The sequence below is a fragment of the Heteronotia binoei genome, chromosome 4 (assembly GCF_032191835.1).
Source record: "Heteronotia binoei isolate CCM8104 ecotype False Entrance Well chromosome 4, APGP_CSIRO_Hbin_v1, whole genome shotgun sequence".
NCBI classification, from domain to species: domain Eukaryota; kingdom Metazoa; phylum Chordata; class Lepidosauria; order Squamata; family Gekkonidae; genus Heteronotia; species Heteronotia binoei.
Window position 1 is genome coordinate 84019292 of NC_083226.1, and position 20384 is coordinate 84039675.

At 43.6% G+C, this 20384-nt stretch overlaps 1 protein-coding gene across 1 annotated transcript in view; it reads right to left on the minus strand.

Moving 5' to 3' along the window:
* The window catches only part of SHC3 (SHC adaptor protein 3), a 107522-nt gene that overhangs the window by 21146 nt on the left and 65992 nt on the right, over positions 1-20384 (minus strand). The window contains 5 exon segments of the mRNA XM_060235485.1: positions 1778-1972; positions 4384-4480; positions 6984-7131; positions 8782-8908; positions 9823-9874. Of these exon segments, the coding sequence (XP_060091468.1) occupies positions 1778-1972; positions 4384-4480; positions 6984-7131; positions 8782-8908; positions 9823-9874 (619 nt within the window).

The following is a 20384-nucleotide window of genomic DNA, read 5'->3' on the forward strand; positions in this document are numbered from 1 at the left end:
TAGCCACATTGAACCGCATCTGCCATGTTGACGCCCACTCACCCAGCCTCAACAGATCTCTTTGGAGTTCCTCACAATCCTCTCTGGTTCTCACCATCCTGACAATTTAGTGTCATCCGCAAACTTGGCCACTTCACTGCTCATTCCCAACTCTAAATCATTTATGAACAAGTTAAAGAGCATGGGACCCAGTACCGAGCCCTGCGGCACCCCACTGCTTACCGTCCTCCACTGTGAAGACTGCCCATTTATACTCACTCTCTGTTTCCTATTACTCAGCCAGTTTTTGATCCACAAGAGGGCCTGTCTTTTTACTCCATGATTCTCAAGCTTTCTAAGGAGCCTTTGATGAGGAACTTTATCAAAAGCTTTCTGGAAGTCAAGGTAAACAACATCTATCGGGCCTCCTTTGTCCACATGTTTGTTCACCCCCTCAAAGAAATGTCGCAGGTTAGTGAGGCAAGATCTTCCCTTACAGAACCCATGCTGAGTCTTCCTCAATAACCCATGTTCATCAATGTGCCTACTCATTCTGTCCTTGATAATGCTTTCTACCAACTTTCCCAGCATTGAAGTCAGACTGACTGGCCTGTAATTTCCCGGATCTGACAGAAAGACTGACAGAAAGAAAGAGTAGATAGTGGGAAATAAAGCAAATGGAGAAAAAGAAAACTGACAAAGAAAAAATGAATGAAAGAGAGAGAGAGAAAGGAAGGAAGGAAAAGTGAGGGAAGGAGTGAAAGAAAGGAGAGAAAAAAGGGAGAAAGAAAGAGAAAACAAAGGAAACGGAAGAAAGGAACAGAAAGAGGATGGGAGCAACTCACCAGTTTGGTGTAGTGGTTAAGTGTACGGACTCTTATCTGGGAGAATCGGGTTTGATTCCCCACTCCTCCACTTGCACCTGCTAGCATGGCCTTGGGTCAACCATAGCTCTGGCAGAGGTTGTCCTTGAAAGGGCAGCTGCTGTGAGAGCCCTCTCCAGCCCCACCCACCTCACAGGGTGTCTGTTGTGGGGGAGGAAGGTAAAGGAGATTGTGAGCCGCTCTGAGACTCTTCGGAGTGGAGGGCGGGATATAAATCCAATATCATCTTCTTCTTTTTAAAAACTGCTGAATCTGCATCACACAGCTTGGCCCTCTGAGCTATGCAGGCCTGTGCGACGATGGGAGACCCCCGTGCAGGCACAGCTTGGACTGCGCGGGGGCCTCCCATTGTTGCACAAGCTGACAAAGCTAATAGGGCCAAGCCACGTGTGTGTGTGGGGGGGTCTCCCATCATTGCGCAGGCCGGTGGAGCTCAGAGGGCCAAGCCGCGCCTGCGTTGGGGTCTCCCATCATCACATAGGCCAGCCTCTGAGCTCCACCAGCCTACACAATGATGGGAGGCCCCTGCACAGGCGCATCTTGGCCCTCTGAGCTCTGTTGGCCTGTGTGATGATGGGAGGCCCCTGCGCAGGCGTGGCTTGGCCTCCTGTGGTCCCCCAGCCGGTGTGACAACAGGAGGCCCAAGTGCAAATGCGGTTGGGGCCCCTGAGCTTCACAGCCAGCGGGATGTTGGGAGGCCTCCATTCAAGTGCAGCTTGGTCCCCTGAGCCTGGCAGCCAGCTGGGAAGCTGCCTGGGGTGAGCCAGAACGCTGACGTGGTCAGCCGGAATGCTGCTCATGTCAGCCAGAACAGTGTTTCAGTGCATTCCAGCTCAAAAAAAAAGCCCTGCAGAAAGTAATAATTGTCATAGGTAGGACTCATACTTCAAACTGACATTTTCAAAAGAACTTACTCATGTCAAAAAGATCTTTTCCTGGATTGCTGTCTTTGGTGCTTTCTGTTGCTCCACTAAATAGATTTTCAGCATCTGCCTGAAGTGCCTGGAGAACTTCCATATTTATATGTTGAGTGTTCACATAGGTTGCAATCTCTCCTGGTGGTGTGACATTAGACTTTCCTTCAGACGTGCTGTAGATGTCCAAAGATCCTGTGAACATTAAAACACCCTCTCATCCCAGTCTAGCATATAGCAATCCTGAACTCTGCCTAGAAGCTAAAATGACCAGACTGAGGCTATCATACTTTGATCGCATTATGAGAAGCCAAGACTCACTGGAAAAGACAATTGTGCTAGGAAAAGTTGAAGACAGCAGGAAAAGAGGAAGACCCAACATGAGAGGGTTTGACTCAGTAAAGGAAGCCATGGCCCTAAATTTGCAAGACCTGAGCAAGGCTGTTAATAATATGGCATCTTAGAGGTCATTAATTAATAAACTGGAAGCAATTTGACAGCACTTCACACAGCATTCAGCATCTGGAAAAAGATAGACAATAAGGGGTGCTTCTACACAGAAGTTTGTTCTGGTTTGGCTTCCAAACTGGAGTGTTTTTTAATTTTAATTAATTTATTTATTTTAGTATCCACACAACGTTGCCCTCTAAATCATCCACCTACCAGTTTCTCCCTGCTTTTCTTTGGCCTTTCCAAATCTGATTCAATATCATCTTTTTGCAAAGATCTCAGTGCAAGTAAACCTGCGGACTTATGTGGACTGGAGGGTGTGAATTTTTAAGATCCTTCCCATATTGGCACTTGTTAGTTCCTTGTTTGTTGCAGCCATTATTCCCCCCTCCCCTGAGTCACTGGAGGTTTGTAAAAAATAATTGCTATATCACTATGGCATTACAATACAATAGCAATTTAACGACCATTTTTTTTAACCTTCCGGTGATATGGGGAGTGGGTACTAGGGTAAATGGTGGCCCCTGGCTGAGGCAAGGAAAGGGCATAGACAACTGTCATGTAGATTCCTCTGCATAAGAGCTACACAGACAATAGTTATCACATTGAAACAACTAACAAGTCCCAATAGAAAGGAAAATATCCAAAGCACTCAACTCTTTTTTTGCTTCCATTTTTAACAGGCTGCACACTGCTGCATGGAACTACATTTTGGCCATCAACTCCATATTCTGACTGGTAGATATAGGTTTTCGGGTCCCATAGACCATTTGAAGCCCTCAAAATCATCTGACACACATCTTGTGGGGTTTTCAAGGCAAGAGACATTCAGAAATGCTTTGCCATTGCTTGCCTCCATGTCATGACTCTGGGTTCCATTGGTAGTCTCCTACCCAACTACTAACAAAGGCCAACCCTACTTAGTTTCTGAGATCTGATGGAATCAGGCTAATCTGGGCTATCCAAATCAGGGCAGGGACATATCACTTTGACAATATATTGTGGTTGTTAAATTTGGAGGTCACCTATTGCACAAAGTTTTTACCCATTGCAGAGGACTTCTACTGAAAGCTGCCACTGCTCTGCAGTAAACTATATGATGTCCATAGCGTACCTAGGCATAGTCATTGTCATTGCTATGATATGGTTGTCACATGTGCATCCTGAACTAATCAGGCTTTTCTTGACTCCTTACTCAATAGCTTGTCCTGACAGCCCTCAACTATCATAAAACTCTCCTAAAAAAACTGGACCTTCTTTGTTTAATAAAATATGTTTGATTTCAGGTCTCAGAATTAGGGATAGGCATGAACCTAAAACAGATGGTTTGGTTCAGGGTGGCCCATGGACCAAATTCAAACCATATGGGCTCACACAAGTTGAACTGGTTCAGCAAATTCAGTCCCCCCTTTCTCCCAACCATGGCTCGTCATGGCCAGCAAAAGCGGGGGCTGGGGGAATCACCCAGCACAGGACTTCCTTTCCCCCTTTCTCCTGGCCACAGCTCACTGTGGCTGAGAGAAAGAGAGCAGAGATCACCCAGAAAGGAGCTTCATTTAACCCTTTATTTTTGCTCCCCACTCAGTGGTTAGGTTTAAATAGCTAGCCCTGAACAGACATACTGAACCAGTCAACAGTTGGTTAATGTTTGGGGAATGTGCCTTCCCTGAACATCAGTTCCCAAATGCCAAACCGATCCATGTTTTGCCCAAATTTTGACTCATGAGCCAGTTCATGCCCACCCCTGCTCAAAACGCTTCATACAAAATAAGAAGGAAAGAATTATATCCTGATAATTTTCTCTATGTATTTAATGGCAAACCACCTCTGTCTATTGCCTTGAAAATCCTCTAGAGAAGCCATCTCAGCTGTGATTTGATAGTACTTTCCACCTTTTAATAGGTTGTAGAAATAGCACATTTGTATAGAATACATTTATAACAAAGGAAAAGGAAGCTAAAATGTTTCATATACATAATTCTTTTTTTAAATTTTGCATCTCTCCTTGTCTTCTTACCCCTCCCCATCTGTGTGCCAAATCTTTCCACTGCTGTTGTTGAAAGGAATTTTGTAAACACAGCCATGGGATTTGTCTGTTAACCAAGGTTCACTATCAGCATACATAACGCCAGATGACATTTTGGCACCCCACTTACCTTGCCTGCTGGGTCCTTGTTGTGAATCCTCGCCAAATATGTTTCTTATGTGATGGCTCTGGTAGTATATTTGCTCTCTTCCCATTGCAGATGCAGACTAAGGTGGTAGTAAAAATATTCTTCATGCAAACTCTACCTTTAAAAACTGTAATGCATTTTCAGTGGGTCTGTTTTATGATTGGTCCAGATGCAATTCTACCCAAACCCAGTCTTCGTTCATTCATCATGTATGACACTATGATTGAGCATTCTTTTATGAATGAGTTTGCATAGGAGGATGAGAGTAATGATGACCTTCAGAGAAATTGCACTCCTTTCCTGTTTTATTAACCCCTGTAATTCTAAATAACAAAGTAGGTATATTACATCTATAAAACGAACTCCTCCAGTTCAATCATCCTTTTCTGGAATAAACTTGTCAGCCTAATAAATCCAATAGTGTTTTCATGCAATTTAAAAAAACCCCAGAAATGAGGAATGGCGATCCCACATATCTTCCCAAAGATAAGACATTATCTCATGTCAGAGTTGGGACTTTCTACTAATTTTGTCTTCTATGATGATGATACTGCTTTCCAATGAAATAACAGATGCCTTGGTTAAACTCTGAGCATAAGCATAAAAGGATCAAGGCTTATTCCAGCACTTTTGCCAACAGAGCTTGATCATGTATAATTTTAGCTGGGTCTCCCTGATGTTTAAATAGTTTAATTCTTTCAGTGCAATATCATATGAGCAATGATTAATAATTTGCACAAATAATACATACAAAATTACTGACTTTCCCAGTTTTTTATATACATAAATTTTCTGATAATAGTGAGAAACTGAGTGGAAGTTAACATTTAACATTAATCATGACTCTTCTCACAGGGTTAAATCCAGACTAAATTTCTGCCAATCCTCTATCCTGCTGCAGACCCCTCCATGTATTCCTCAGGGTCCTCTATCCTCACAAAAGCAGCACTTTGTGCAGATCAGCGGGCTACAGTGGGAGTAGGGAGGCAGGAAAGCTCCATTCTGCCACTGTATATAGTCTAGATCCAACCCATATTCTGATTTTACAAGGGCAATGTCAGAAATTTCTCATGTTTATCTGTAAACCTCAACTAATTGATCAATTCTGATAAATGATAAAAAAAAACCACATCCTGATGTCCATAATTTACTTGTAAAGGAAAATATTTACCAAGACAAGTTTCTAAATAGCCCAAGACAAACTTCTAGACATAAACATTTCTGACATCTTCCATTAAACCACCAGGCATATACTTTTAGCACAAAAGCTGTCAATTGCTGGTTACAGACAGGAGGTTTAAGCTGCTCTGAGGACGGCAGGCGAGTGGAACTAAAAAGCGCATCCAAATGCACACATTTGCCTGCTGTCCCCGTCCCGTACTCACCCCATCCTGGTCTGGCTGGGAGCCACCTCAGAAAGGTGCAATGCCTGAAGTCATACCTAAAATCTGAAGCAGCTCTGAGGTGCCTCCTTGGCCATCTGGACAACCGGAAAACACCCGGGCAGCGGCAGATGGGCTAATATTCTGGGGGTGGGCCGCACATTTGCATGCTCCCAGGGGCTCCTTTTCTGATCAGCTCACTTCTGGGTCAGCTTGATGCTGCCCTGAGCCAGCGGTCTGTAAGCAGCCAATGTATCTCTTCTATATGCATACCATTTTTACAGTGAGGTTCTTTAATGACTGATCTCATATCAGAATCTGTTTCTAAACTTAGTGAAGTAACAAAATGAAGTTTGGCTATCCAGTACAGAAAGCAAGAGTCTATTTTCTCTGCCATGCTTGCTCTGCCTCTGAGGTCCCTAGATGTAATACTTGTTAAATGGATGTAGTGTTTTACTACAGCTCACGAACATAAAATACATGTGTAGGCCTAGGTTACACTAACAATTTCTGGATTCATTTCTAGGATACTGATTGGATTTTATACATGTATGCCCTATTCAAAAGTTGCAAATCCAGTATCCTTGGAGGTAGGACAGTGGGCAGCTAGGGAAGCTGCAGTATCTCTCTTCCATCATATACAGAATGAAGAATTGTTCAGAATCCCTAAATCATATCTGGTCATTTTTTTGAAAAATAAACCAAGATATATATTGAAGATTTGGCTATCAGGAGGCGCTGTTAAATAGGTGGTCACTTTAGTGGCAGGTTTTTGGGGTTTAGGGCACTATGCAGCTAGGGGAGGACTGTGAAGCATCCCCATTTTGGGGAATTTGGGGTCTGGCATGATCAGCCTTCGGATTTGAAGACCCGGGTTTGGAGAATGCAGACTGTCCGGGAGGCTCAGGTAGAGGGTGCCTTTCTGGCGAGACGTGCATCTGGGTTTGGGCCCTCTGGTGCGTGCCTCCCTGCTGGGCCTGCCTGGAGGGAGCTGAGTAACACTCAGCTCTGGCTGGGGGGCTGTGTCTCTCACCCGTTAATGGCAGGGGAGTGGTCGCGGTGACCCCTAGCCCTGGCCAGGCCACTGGAGGGGTATCCTTGCTGTTTATTAGAATATTGAATAAAGTGGCCCAATTTTATACCAGTACTCTGTGTCTGACTCTTTATTCCATCCTTGGGGAGCAATCATAGATTCCCTACCTGAACATCATCTGAAGGGAACTTGGTTTTGAGCCTCGCATCAACCATGCCTCCAGTGGGAGGCACTTTGTTTGGAATGCTGTTGTAATAAGGGTGGTCTGTTGCCTCGCCTTCTTCTTCTAACCAAAGTTCGTCCAAACTTTGCATCCTATGAGAAAAAAAGCTCTGTTATTTTGCTTCTTGGTTCTCCCAGATTCACCATACCATAAGAACATGCAAATGGTGGCAAATATATCCAGTTTCTGAAATGTATAACTTCTTTGTTATATCAACCATACCTATCAGCCTGATCCAAAATTTTGTGAGACTACTTGAGTTGGGTTAATAGATTTCCAATTGGCCTATATATCTTCAGAATTACAATAATGGACATTATTTGTAACTGTTTCCTTTGCACAATAGTGGTAGGAGAGCCAGCATAGAGTAGTGGTTAAGAGCAGTGGACTCAGAAGAATCAGGTTTGATTCCCCACTTCTTCACATGCAGCCAGCTGGGTGACCTTGTTTCAGTCACAGTTCTGTCAGAACTCTCTCAGCCCCACTGACCTCACACGGTGTCTGTTGTGAGAGAGGAAGGAAAGATGATTGTAAAACAGTTTGAGAGTCTTTTGGGTAGAGAAAAGTGGGGTATAAAAACCAACTCTTCTTCTATTACAACTCACTATTTTCTACTCATATATCTCAGACAAATTTGTATTTTTTCTGCAAGTTGACATCAGGTGCTTTAACTATATATCTAGGAATAGACATGAACAAGAAAAATGTTGTTTGGTGCATAGTTTGTACCCCATTTCAAAGCACAGACCATCACAAACTGGCTCAGTTTGTAAGGGTCATGAGGCAGTACAACAGCCCTCTGGTGTGCTAGAAACACCAAACTTTCAGAGGATCTCCAGCTGACTATCCTCTACCTACCTTCCAAGTTTGGATTTACGGGGTCTGAGTTATGCCACCCCCACAAAAAAAAAGAAGGTGCTCCCAGGAAAGTGCTTTCTGGGGAAATGACCATCTGGTCAGGTGGTAATTTTGCAGCTGCAGGGGATTCAGGAGTGTATAGAATGGATCCTGTGCAAGCTAGAGACCTCAAAGTCACAGGAGACTCCCTCAGATGCTCCTCTGTATGCCCTCCAAGTTGTTGCTTTGAATTTATATAAAGATGTTGATTGAGTGGAGACAGTCTGGAAACGCTCAAGAACCAGCATGAACTTCCATGAAAAGCCTGAAAGTTCATAGATAATTCGTGCTGGTTGACCCACCCTGAATTTGACTTTATAAACCACAAACCAGCCAAAGATCTGTCACAAACTTTAGACCACAAACCACAAACCAGCCAACATTCATCACAAATGTTTAAGAAATGCCCACTCTTAACATGACTTCAAAGTTTATGTAACATGTATTGATACCAACAATGTCCTAACAGGATCTCCCACTGAGGGAATCTAATTTTTCAGGAACCTGCAATCTACCTGTTCATTCCCCAAAATACTGTCATAGACCCAACAAAAGTGCACAGAGGAAGAGATAGAATAGATGCTATTCAAGTGGTACTTGGCAATGAAACAGCTTTGATCATGATTGTGTTTCCTGCTTCAGGTAAGAGTGGTTTGGAGCCAGCACGTTAGCTTCCAAACATACAATCTTAGTTCTGTGGACTGTCATATTTCCCAAGAAACTTTGTAGTCAGTTGTTCTCTTTTGCAAATGGAATTGTCGTTTATTTCACCAGTTCATCAAGGAAACAGCTCTTTCATTAAAGGAAACAGCACTTTCATTTCATTCTTCTACTATATCACTCACCTATCATGAAGAGCAGGACTCTTTGAAGGGCACTGCAAATATTGCTTAAAACGGAGTTCAAATGCTTGCCCTATGGTGCTGATGATCTCCTGGGCTAGGCCGTCACAGCATTCCAATATATGACATGCTGAAAGTGATGGGAGAACCAAGAAAATATTCAAGACTATATCCTCAGAGATTTCAGTAATGAGGAGTCACCCTTCATTTTACATTTGGCTAAAAGAATAAAGCATGGAATGTGAAAGTCACAGAAGTGGTATGTGGAATTTTGTTTTCAATGGTGAGCTACCAAGTCATGTGAACCTTATGGGGGGAAATGTTGCTGATATCTTTGGTTCAGCTGCCTTCCATCATAACAGCTCTGACTCTGATCTGACATTCTGAACATATTTGCACAGTGCTTTAACCTGCTATAACACATGCTTTCCCCTGTCCCCGCCCCGCCTTGCTCACCTGTCAGTGACAGCCATTCCCACCCTTTTGCACATCCTTACCAACTTTTGCTGATATTGAGAACTTTGGAAACTGTATCATTTGGATCCTAAGATCAAAGAACATTTTCCCTCAAATTAAACCTTGTGAGCAATACCTGGGTGGTCTGGACTCACAAGTAATATCCAGAGACTGTAAAAGCAATTCAACAGTTTCATGCTGTTTCAGATGAATCTGAATGTGGAAAAATGAAGTTCAATTTGAACTGTTAAAATCAGCTTCAAAGATCAGTAGATGGGTTGAGCAAGTTGCTGCCTCTCTGCCTCACCTACTACTTTGTGGCATGCTGGTCTGAGCTCTTTAGAGATGGGTGATAGCAAGGAGCCAAATAAATCAAGTATGATATACATCATTATAAAGCCATTATAAATAAAACACAGAGGTAACCTAATCTGAGCAGTTTATATTTTCTAAAGGAAAAAATGTTTATTTATATATTTAGAATACTTCTACACCGCCTCTTCTGAATCCTGCTGGCAGCATCTTAAAATTAAAAGCAACAGTATTTTTTCTTAAAAAATCAAAACAGAATGTAAAGTAGAACTTTACCTCTGCGATTAACGGGGTCCTTGGCTACATATGCAACATAGTCTGTTGTATCCTGGGGGAGGCGGGGAATAAAAAGGAGAAGCATCTGTAGGGATTAGGTGAATTTCTCTTTATGCTGCATTAAAGATGCATTGCATTTCATTTGAGTATTTGCAACTGATTGCCTGTGCTTGGATACCATGGCGACGAGTGTGTTATAAATATCAGTCAGATAGTAAAATTAGATTCTAGAGCAGCTAAATTAGTTGGACAGGCAGAAACTCTTGAACAGGCAGCTGTACAATGAAACAGAGCACACTGTCTGCAACAAGGATGCAATCAACACTGGAGTACCATTTTTAACATTTAGAAGAATAAGACATGGAGATTATAAGAAAAATGCTCCTAACAGGGTACCCTTCTTTCTGTGCCTTAATCTTTGCTTGCTTTCTCAAGAAGAAATCCAGATTAAACAAGTGCACTGCATGGATGGCACTGCAGCCTCAGAGTCTTCTCAAAGTAGAAGTTCTGAGGTCAGCAGAGGGATTTGTACATGTAGAGTTGCCAGGTCTGACTCAAGAAATATCTGGGACTATGGGGGTGGAGCCGGGAGCAAGGGTGTGACAAGCATGACTGAACTCTGGAGGGAGTTCTAGCCATCACATTTAAGGGGACCACACACCTTTTAAATGCCTTCCCTCCATTTGGAATAATGAAGGATAGGGGCATTTTCATTTGGGGGCTCATAGAATTGGACTCTGTCCCTGGTCCAATCTTTTGAAACTTGGAGGGTGTTTTGAGGAGAGGCACCAGATGCTATGCTGAAAATTTAGTGCCTCTACCTAAAAAAACCCCAGCCCCCCCAAAGCCCAGATACCCATGGATCAATTCTCCATTATACCCTATGGGAACCAGTCTCCCCACCCCCTGCTTTCTGATGACCCTGAAGAGAAGGGGGGGGAGGCCTCCAAACTGGGAGATCCCCTGCCTCCACATGGGGATGGAACACTACTACATGTATGGGATACATTGATATCAGGAATTCAGGAATATTGTGAATTCTACAGAAGTACTGTGATTTGTATTTATAAGGATTGGACTGAGAATTATTGTCTGTGGTTTTGCCTGTCCTTATTGTAATAAACTATGTATGCATTTTAGCAGTTTTGGTCACAGTAACCTTGGGTTTATGTTGTTGGTCCACCTGGAAATTGGCAACCCTATGCTTTGAGCATTTTGTCCTGCTCTCCACTTGTAACAGAATGAGGGGGTAGAAATGGATAGGTTTACCAGCCTCCATGGGTGGCCTGGAGATCTCCTGAAATTACAATTTATCTCCAGACTACAGACATAAATTCTTCTGTGGAAAATGGTTCTATGGAATTATACCTTGCTGAGGTTCCTCCCCTCCCCAAGCTCCATCCCCAAATCTCCAGGAATTTCCCAACCCAAAGATGACAACCCTAGGACTGTACTATGTCAAACTGCAGGTGGGTGATGTCACATTTTTAATTTCCTGTAAATAAAGACTAGCACATCAGAGAAAGGCTCTAACCTACTCCTTCCTATGTTTTTCAAGATTTTCTGTTACGGGCAATGACTGATAAACAGAAATATTTGAATAGTCTGATTCTCCCATCTGTACTCTGACTTGGTACAATCCATACTACCCCTTCAGCATTAGGCCACTTGATCACAACCATCTCCTGCATCGTATCTAGACCAGACCTTGGTGTTATGCTGTTAGGACTTGAGGGCAGGCTTGTCTGAGGCTGCTTGTCTCCAGAGGACAACAAAATAAATGAAGGCCCATTCTATGCTGGAAGTGCAATGGCATACAAGATTCTGTGCCACTGTCTCTAAAATACCATTTTCTGCAGTATTTGGGGACTGATAAATACAATTGGACTTAGTTTCAATATTCATTCAGAGACTCTCTTCAGCTATGATGGACAACTGGACCCATTCTTTTTCTCTAAAAATCTCAGTAAATCATATCAAGGTCCCAGAGCTCAACATTCAGGTGAAGGAGCTGGGCGCACAGGTTGTGTTCTCGTCAGTTCTTCCTGTTGAAGGATGAGAAAAAAGAATACTTCAAATAAACGACAGGAAAGATTCGGATTTCTGAATCATGGCTTACGCTTTTGAGATAATGGTCTTCTATCGGAAGATGGTTTGCACCTTACAACGGTAGGGAAAAGGGTGTTTGGTAACAGCCTTGCTAACCTAATAAGGAGGGCTTTAAACTAAATTGTACGGGGGAGTGAGACAATAATTCAAAGCCTCATATGATGCCAGAAACTGGGGATAATAACATTAAAGATTTTCAGAGAGTGATGCATATGCTAGGTAATGTTAACTTGTAGGTTTGTACAGAAACTAAACCCTCAGGATGCATAAAAGGTGGATCCGATGTCTCCACATGTCCCGCCCAGCCCGGGCGGGGACTGCGTGGAGGAGACCCCCCGGCGCCTGCCAGCCGTTCCAAGCCCTCGTCGTCGCCCCAAGAGCCTTCCCCACCTCTCCAAGCCCCTGTGGCAGCCCCACCCCTCACCTCGACTGACGGGGCGACAGCAGCCACCCGAGCGACGCCTCCCAGATGGCAAAGCCGGCTTCGAGTCCGCGAAGTCTGGCCAGGGCAAGACGCCGGGGAGCAAGAGGGAGAAGCTGAGCCCAGCACCGAGCCAGGAGGCGGAGAGCCGTTCATCTCGCCGCAGCGCGAGACGCTCCATCGCAGCACGCAGCCGAGGGTTAGGACGCACGAGGCACGCCCAGTTAGCCCAGCCCCGGCGCGCCTCTCCCGGGCGTCTGGGGCTTTGAAGGGGGGAGGAGCCAGAGAGGGGCAGGACCCGGGAAGGGGGAAGGTTGGGTCGGGAAGCATAAAAGGAGGGAGGGAGGAGGTCGCTGAGGAAGCTGGCTGATGCGCAAAGAGGCTGCCTCGCGCGAGAGAGGGACAGGAGCCACGGCACAGCCAAGAGGGGAATGGGGGCCTGCGGTGAAGTAACCCAGCGCCCACCCCCCCTGTTTCTGAGACCTCCGGGGAACGCCCCAGAGTGCCCGGGAGGGGCAACGGCGACGCCGGGAGACCGGGAGGGGCACCGAAGACCCAAAACCACACTAATGCACAGAGTATGGGAAACAAACATATTGCAAAAAACATAAAGACCAACAATAAAACTTTCTTCAAATATATTAGAAGTAGGAAACCAGCCAGGGAGGCAGTGGGGCCCTTGGATGACCATGGGGTAAAAGGATTACTGAAGGAGGATAGGGAAATGGCTGAGAAGCTAAATGAATTTTTTGCCTCCGTCTTCACTGTAGAAGACGAGAACTTTTTGCCCGCCCCAGAACCACTAATTTTGGAAGGGGTGTTGAAAGACCTGAGTCAGATTGAGGTGACAAATGAGGAGGTCCTACAACTGATAGACAAATTAAAAACTAATAAGTCACCGGGTCCGGATGGCATACATCCGAGAGTTCTGAAGGAACTCAAAGTTGAACTTGTGGAACTTCTAACAAAAATCTGTAATCTTTTATTGAAATCTGCCTCCGTTCCTGAGGACTGGAAGGTAGCAAATGTCACCCCCATCTTTAAAAAAGGTTCCAGAGGAGATCCGGGAAATTACAGGCCAGTCAGTCTGACTTCAATACCGGGAAAGTTGGTAGAAAGCATTATCAAGGACAGAATGAGTAGGCACATTGATGAACACGGGTTATTGAGGAAGACTCAGCATGGGTTCTGCAAGGGAAGATCTTGCCTCACTAACCTGTTGCATTTCTTTGAGGGGGTGAACAAACATGTGGACAAAGGAGACCCGATAGATGTTGTTTACCTTGACTTCCAGAAAGCTTTTGATAAAGTTCCTCATCAAAGGCTCCTTAGAAAGCTTGAGAATCATGGAGTAAAAGGACAGGTCCTCTTGTGGATCAAAAACTGGCTGAGTAATAGGAAGCAGAGAGTGAGTATAAATGGGCAGTCTTCGCAGTGGAGGACGGTAAGCAGTGGGGTGCCACAGGGCTCGGTACTGGGTCCCATGCTCTTTAACTTGTTCATAAATGATTTAGAGTTGGGAGTGAGCAGTGAAGTGCCCAAGTTTGCGGATGACACTAAATTGTTCAGGGTGGTGAGAACCAGAGAGGATTGTGAGGAACTCCAAAGGGATCTGTTGAGGCTGGGTGAGTGGGCGTCAACGTGGCAGATGCGGTTCAATGTGGCCAAGTGCAAAGTAATGCACATTGGGGCTATGAATCCCAGCTACAAAAACAAGTTGATGGGGTGTGAACTGGCAGAGACTGATCAAGAGAGAGATCTTGGGGTCATGATAGATAACTCACTGAAAGTGTCAAGACAGTGTGCGTTTGCAATAAAAAAGGCCAATGCCATGCTGGGAATTATTAGGAAGGGAATTGAAAACAAATCAGCCAGTATCATAATGCCCCTGTATAAATCGATGGTGCGGTCTCATTTGGAGTACTGTGTGCAGTTCTGGTCGCCGCACCTCAAAAAGGATATTATAGCTTTAGAGAAGGTGCAGAGAAGGGCAACTAGAATGATTAAAGGGCTGGAGCACTTTCCCTATGAAGAAAGGTTGAAACGCTTGGGACTCTTTAGCTTGGAGAAATGTCGACTGCGGGGTGACATGATAGAGGTTTACAAGATAATGCATGGGATGGAGAAAGTAGAGAAAGAAGTACTTTTCTCCCTTTCTCACAATACAAGAACTCGTGGGCATTTGATGAAATTGCTGAGCAGACAGGTTAGAACTGATAAAAGGAAGTACTTCTTCACCCAAAGGGTGATTAACATGTGGAATTCACTGCCACAGGAGGTGGTGGCGGCCACAAGTATAGCCACCTTCAAGAGGGGTTTAGATAAAAATATGGAGCACAGGTCCATCAGTGGCTATTAGCCACAGTGTATGTGTGTATATAACATTTTTTGCCACTGTGTGACACAGAGTGTTGGACTTGATGGGCCGTTGGCCTGATCCAACATGGCTTCTCTTATGTTCTTCTGTTCTTACAAACAGGAGGAACTGGAAGTCCTAATACAGGAAGGAGACTATGACATAATAGGCCTTACTGAAACTTGATGGGATGACACTCACAACTGGAATATTAGGATTCAGGAGTACAATTTATTTAAAAGGGACAGGCAAATGAGAAAGGGTGGAGGCATAGAAGTATATGTGAAGGAAGTATATACTTTTGAGGAAATATGTGAAGCTCAGTTGAGAGTCTCTGGATAAAAATAAAAGGAGTAAAAAAATAACAGTGATATTATTGTGGGGGTCTGCTATAGACCAACAAGCCAGGCAGAGGACTTGGATGAGATACTCTTACAATAGATTGCAAAGTTCTCCAAGAGAAGGGATACAGTGATCATGGGAGATTTCAGTTACCCGGACATCTGTTGGAAGTCCAACTCTGATAAAAATGAAAAGTCAAATAGATTTCTGACTTGTCTTGCTGACAACTTCCTTTTCCAGAACTTGAAGAAGGAAACAAGGGGATCTGCTATCTTGGATTCGATTCTCACCAACAAGGAAGAATTGATTGAAGAAATGGAAATAGTGGGCACCCTGGGCAGTAGTGACCATGTGATTTTGGAATTTACTGTCTTAAGGAAGGGAAAAACTATACATAGTCAGACTTATAGGTTGGACTTCAGAAAAGCAAACTTTGATAAACTTAGAACCATGCTGGGTAAAATCCCATGGTTCAGGAAGGGCAGGAGTTCAGGAAGGGTGGAAGTTTCTTAAAAGTGAAATACTGAAAGTGTAATCACAGACAATCCCTATAAGAAGAAAAAAATGGAAAAAGCCTAAAGAAGCCGAGTTGGCTCCATAAACAGCTCTCTAAAGACTTGAGAAATAAAAAAGACTCCTTTAGGAATTGGAAGGAGGGCCTTATTACCAAGGATGAATATAAACAAATCACCAGTGCTTATAGAGAAAAAGTTAGGAAAGCTAAAGCTCAGTATGAGCTTAGGCTGGCCAAAGATGCTAAAAACTACAAAAGGGTTCTTTTCTTATGTTCAGAGTAAGAAAAAGAGCAAGGACATGGTAGAGCCATTGCGAGGGCAAGAAAGTGAAATGGAACAGGTAATGAAGAGAAGGCGGAACTGCTCAATTCCTACTTTTCCTCAGTCTTCTCTTCTGAGGGAAACGGTGCCCAACGTGGCAAAAACAGAACATATAAGGAGGGTATGAAGTTCCAACCTAGGATCAGCATAGGGGTAGTACATAAACACCTAGTATCTTTAAATGAAACTAAGTCCTCTGGGCCAGATTAATTGCATCCAAGGGTTCTAAAAGAACTTGCAGATGTAATTTCTGAGCCTCTGGCTATTATTTTTGAGAATTCTTGGAGAACAGGAGAGGAGCCAGAAGATTGGAGGTGGGCGAATGTTGTCCCCATCTTCAAGAAGGGGAAAAAAGACTATCTGGATAACTACTGACCCGTCAGCTTGATGTCTATACCTGGAAAAGTTTTAGAACAAATAATCAAACAATCAATCCTGGAACATTTAGAAAGAATGGATGTGATTACTAAGAGCCAGCATGGGTTTCTCAAGAACAAGTCATGTCCTAATCTGATCTCTTCTTTTGAGAAAGTGACTTCCTTGCTGGATCAGGGGAATGCTGTAGACATTATTTATCTTGAATTCAGTAAGGCTTTTGATAAGGTTCCACATACTATCCTTGTTGACAAGTTGATAAAATGTGGTTTGGATCCTGTCACCATAGGTGGATCTGTAACTGGTTGACAGATCTCACCCAAAGAGTGCTTGTAAATGGTTCCTCAACCTCTTGGAGAGGAGTGACAAGTAGAGTGCCTCAAGGATCTATCCTGGGACCTGTTTTGTCCAACTTCTTTATAAATGATTTGGATGAAGGAATAGAGAGAATTCTTATTAAATTTGTCGATGATACTAAATTGGGAGAGGTCGCAAATGCAGTAGAAGACAGAAACAGGATACAGGATGACCTTGACAGGCTGGAAAACTGGGCTAAGATCAATAAAATGAATTTTAACGGGGATAAATGTACAGTTCTGCATTTAGGTAGAAAATGCAATGCATGGTTATAGGATGGGGAAGACTTGCCACAGCAGTAGTATGTGTGAAAAGGATCTAGGGGTCTTAGTGGATCATACGCTGAACATGAGTCAGCAGTGTGACGCAGTGGCTAAAAAGGCAAATGCAATCAATTTTGGGCTGTATCAACAGAAGTATAGTGTCCTGATCACATGAGTTGATGGTATCGCTTTACTCTGCTCTGGTAAGACCTCACCTAGAGTATTGTGTTCAGTTTTGGGCACCACATTTTAAGAAGGATACAGACAAGCTGGAACAGCTCCAAAGGAGGGAAACAAAGATGGTGAGGGGTCTGGAGACCAAGTCCTATGAGGAAAGGTTGAAGGAGCTGGGGATGTTTAGCCTGGAGAGGAGGCGGCTGAGAGGTGATATGATCACCATCTTCAAGTACTTGAAGGCTGTCATATAGAGGATAGTGTGGAATTGTTTTCTGCGGCCCCAGAAGGTTGGACCAGGTTGAAATTAAATCAAAAGAGTTTCTGGCTCAACATTAAGAAGAACTTCCTGACTGTTAGAGTGATTCCACAGTGGAACAGGCTTCCTCAGGAAGTGGTGGGCTCTCCTTCATTGGAGGTTTTTAAATAGAGGCTAGATGGCCATCTGACAGCAATGAAGATCCTGTGAATTTAGGGGGAGGTGTTTGTGAATTTCTTGCATTGTGCAGGGGGGGTTGGACTAGATGACCCTGGAGATCCCTTCCAACTCTATGATTCTATGATTCTAATAGCTGCTGGACAGATGAATGTGAGCACTCATAAAGGGGGTATGAAACTGATGATCAATACTTGTTTGTCTTTACTATTCAGAGATATATTTGTTTCTATACGAACAGACTTCATTTCTATTCCACATTTTTTAAAAAAAAAACTTATTAGATGTGGGGACACTTCCCTCTACTGGGCAGTCCACAAAAATTAGTATGCTTTAGCAAAGTCTTGGTGTTTTGGGATGGAGCTCAGTAACAATATTCCCAATCTATATCCTGTATTCCAATCAGGGCAACTGCTTTGGGAAGACAAAGAAAGCAATAGGGACTGTGTAGAACCTGAACTTGAATCCAACAGAAGAGGGGAAAAATTTAGGATCAGCGTCTTCAGTATCAGCTGTTAAGTCCACAAAATTAAGCAATCACAGCAGTAGCTTTCAGTTGGTATAGTTAAAGTGAGTCTCTCAGGCTCATTGATCTGCTGCATTAATAGAGGAAAGGAGGGGCCCTTTGTCATCCCAGTCTTTGGGTGTATACCCAACGCATCACCGCACTAGCCTATGTGAGAAAACAACATAGAAAAAGACTTTGTTTGTAATTTGGGGGTGCTCTTGGATCTAGGTAGGTTTGCCAACTCTGGCTTGGAGAATTCCTGGATATTTGGGAAGTGGAATGGGGGAGAGGACAGAAATCAGTAGGGTATAATGTTATATGGCCCACTCTCCAAAGCAGCCATTTTCTCCAGAGGAGTGATCTTTGTAGTCTGGAGATTAGTTCTAGAAGACCCCTGTGCCACACTTGGATGGTAATCCCACATCCAGGTCTACTGCTGGATAAGCAGGGTGCAGCTGTGGCAAGGAGTGGGCATCTAATGCCCTAGGCGAGGTGTTTGGAAACTTCAGAATGCTGCAGCCAGGATGTTGACTAGAGTGAGTTGTAGAGACTGTATCATTTCAGTCTTGACCCATCTACACTGGTTCCCAATTTGTTTCTGGGCACAAGTCAAGGTGATGGTCTTGAATATAGCTGGGGAGTCGGGACCATAATTTGCTAGCAATATTCCCTAGCACCTTTTGTGGCCTTAAGGAAAGTAGAAAGGTAGGAGTATTGTCATATGTTGTAAATAAACAAATGTTATAAATAAAATAAATTATTTCTCTCCAGCTCTCAAATGAGTTCATCTTGTTATTGTTGCCAATAATACTTTTCCAGTTAGCATTTTCTTAGTTCCAAATTCCTTTTTAATAAGAAGTTTTCAGCCCTCAGCTATCATGGATTTAAAATGTTCCTCTGATTCCAACAAAAAGCAGTTTCCTTATCACCTTGTAGACATATGACAATATGTTGGTGACATGCAAATCTAAACACTGGAATCCTTAATTAACTTTGGTAATTAATATATTTTCCTTGGCTGATTAAAGGCTATAATTAGATCCTCCCCCAACTCTCCTACAGGAACGACAGGGATTTCCCTTCCAATGAGGAAGGGATTTCACACCCTTTATTTCTCTCTATCTCTCACTGATCTGTCAGTTCTCTCAGTCTAGCACTGCCCAACAGGAGGTCAGGAGTTGGACCTGTGAATGGAGGCAGGCCACAACTTGCATGAGAACTGCCCTAGCACCAATGTTTAAGCAAAAGAAATATTTTGTAAAAAGAATTCTGGAAAAAATATACAAAAAGGGATTCAAGATATTACAGGCATAGAATTGCCATGGTTACCAGTAATAAATTTATTGAGCTATAACTTACAATAGCTTCTGAAAAACAATGGTATTTTGTGCTTTATTTATTAGTGTCAAAAAGAATGATATTTGCAAAAAATTGGAAACAACAAGGTAAGTGGAACTTGGTATCAGAAATTATGGTTCATTATACTTATAGACAAAATTTCTATGATAAAATATGAAAAATCAAAGAAGATACAGGCTTAGAACTGTCTGGCTTACCAATGGCCTCCTTTCTTTCCCCTTTTGAATATATAAGGAAAGAAATGTTGGGCTGGATTTGATATGGGGAAATCTTTACAGCTCTTAATGTAGCTTTTGTGTTAGTATGTGTCTCATTCTCATTCTTGCTTTTTATGTGCTTTTCTAATTAACACCCACACACAAATCTTTCTAACACACACACACATATACCTAAAGGTAGAGGAAATAAAAGCCTCCCTATGCGTATATTTCCAGATAGAATGGAAACTGGACTGGTGATGAGTATCAATACATGTCCTTGCTTGTCCTTTTACAGCAGCACTCCTACCATCACCATACACCCCCTCCCAAGCACTACCATTATGCTACTGCATCTGGCACACAGGCCTCCTCTGCCAGACAACAAATAATACACCCACCAAGCACCAGTTCACAATGCTGCCTTTAAATCTGCAGATATGGGTAGCAAAGAGCAGGACCGTAGCCACCGTGGGGCATTTTGGGGTGATGCCCCTCACCAATTTAGCCCTGACCCTTCACTTGTCATCCTTCGCAGTTCCCCCTTCCCCTCCCTCTGGAGTCTGCATAAGCTGCTGTGCCTCTCCAACTGTCGGAGAGCATGGGCTCACCGGCAACTTCCTGCTTCCACAGCCAAAGTTAGCTGCAGAAGCAGGAAGAATACCCAACAAGCCCATGCCTCTCTGACAGTCAGAGAGGTGTATGCTAGAAGGTTTTCCCCCTGCTTCCACAAGGGGATTTTGGCTGCAGATGGGATCTCTCCCTCCCCACTGCCCCCACTCTCCTGGTCCCTCTGAATTTCCCAATGCATCATCACCTACATTTTTCT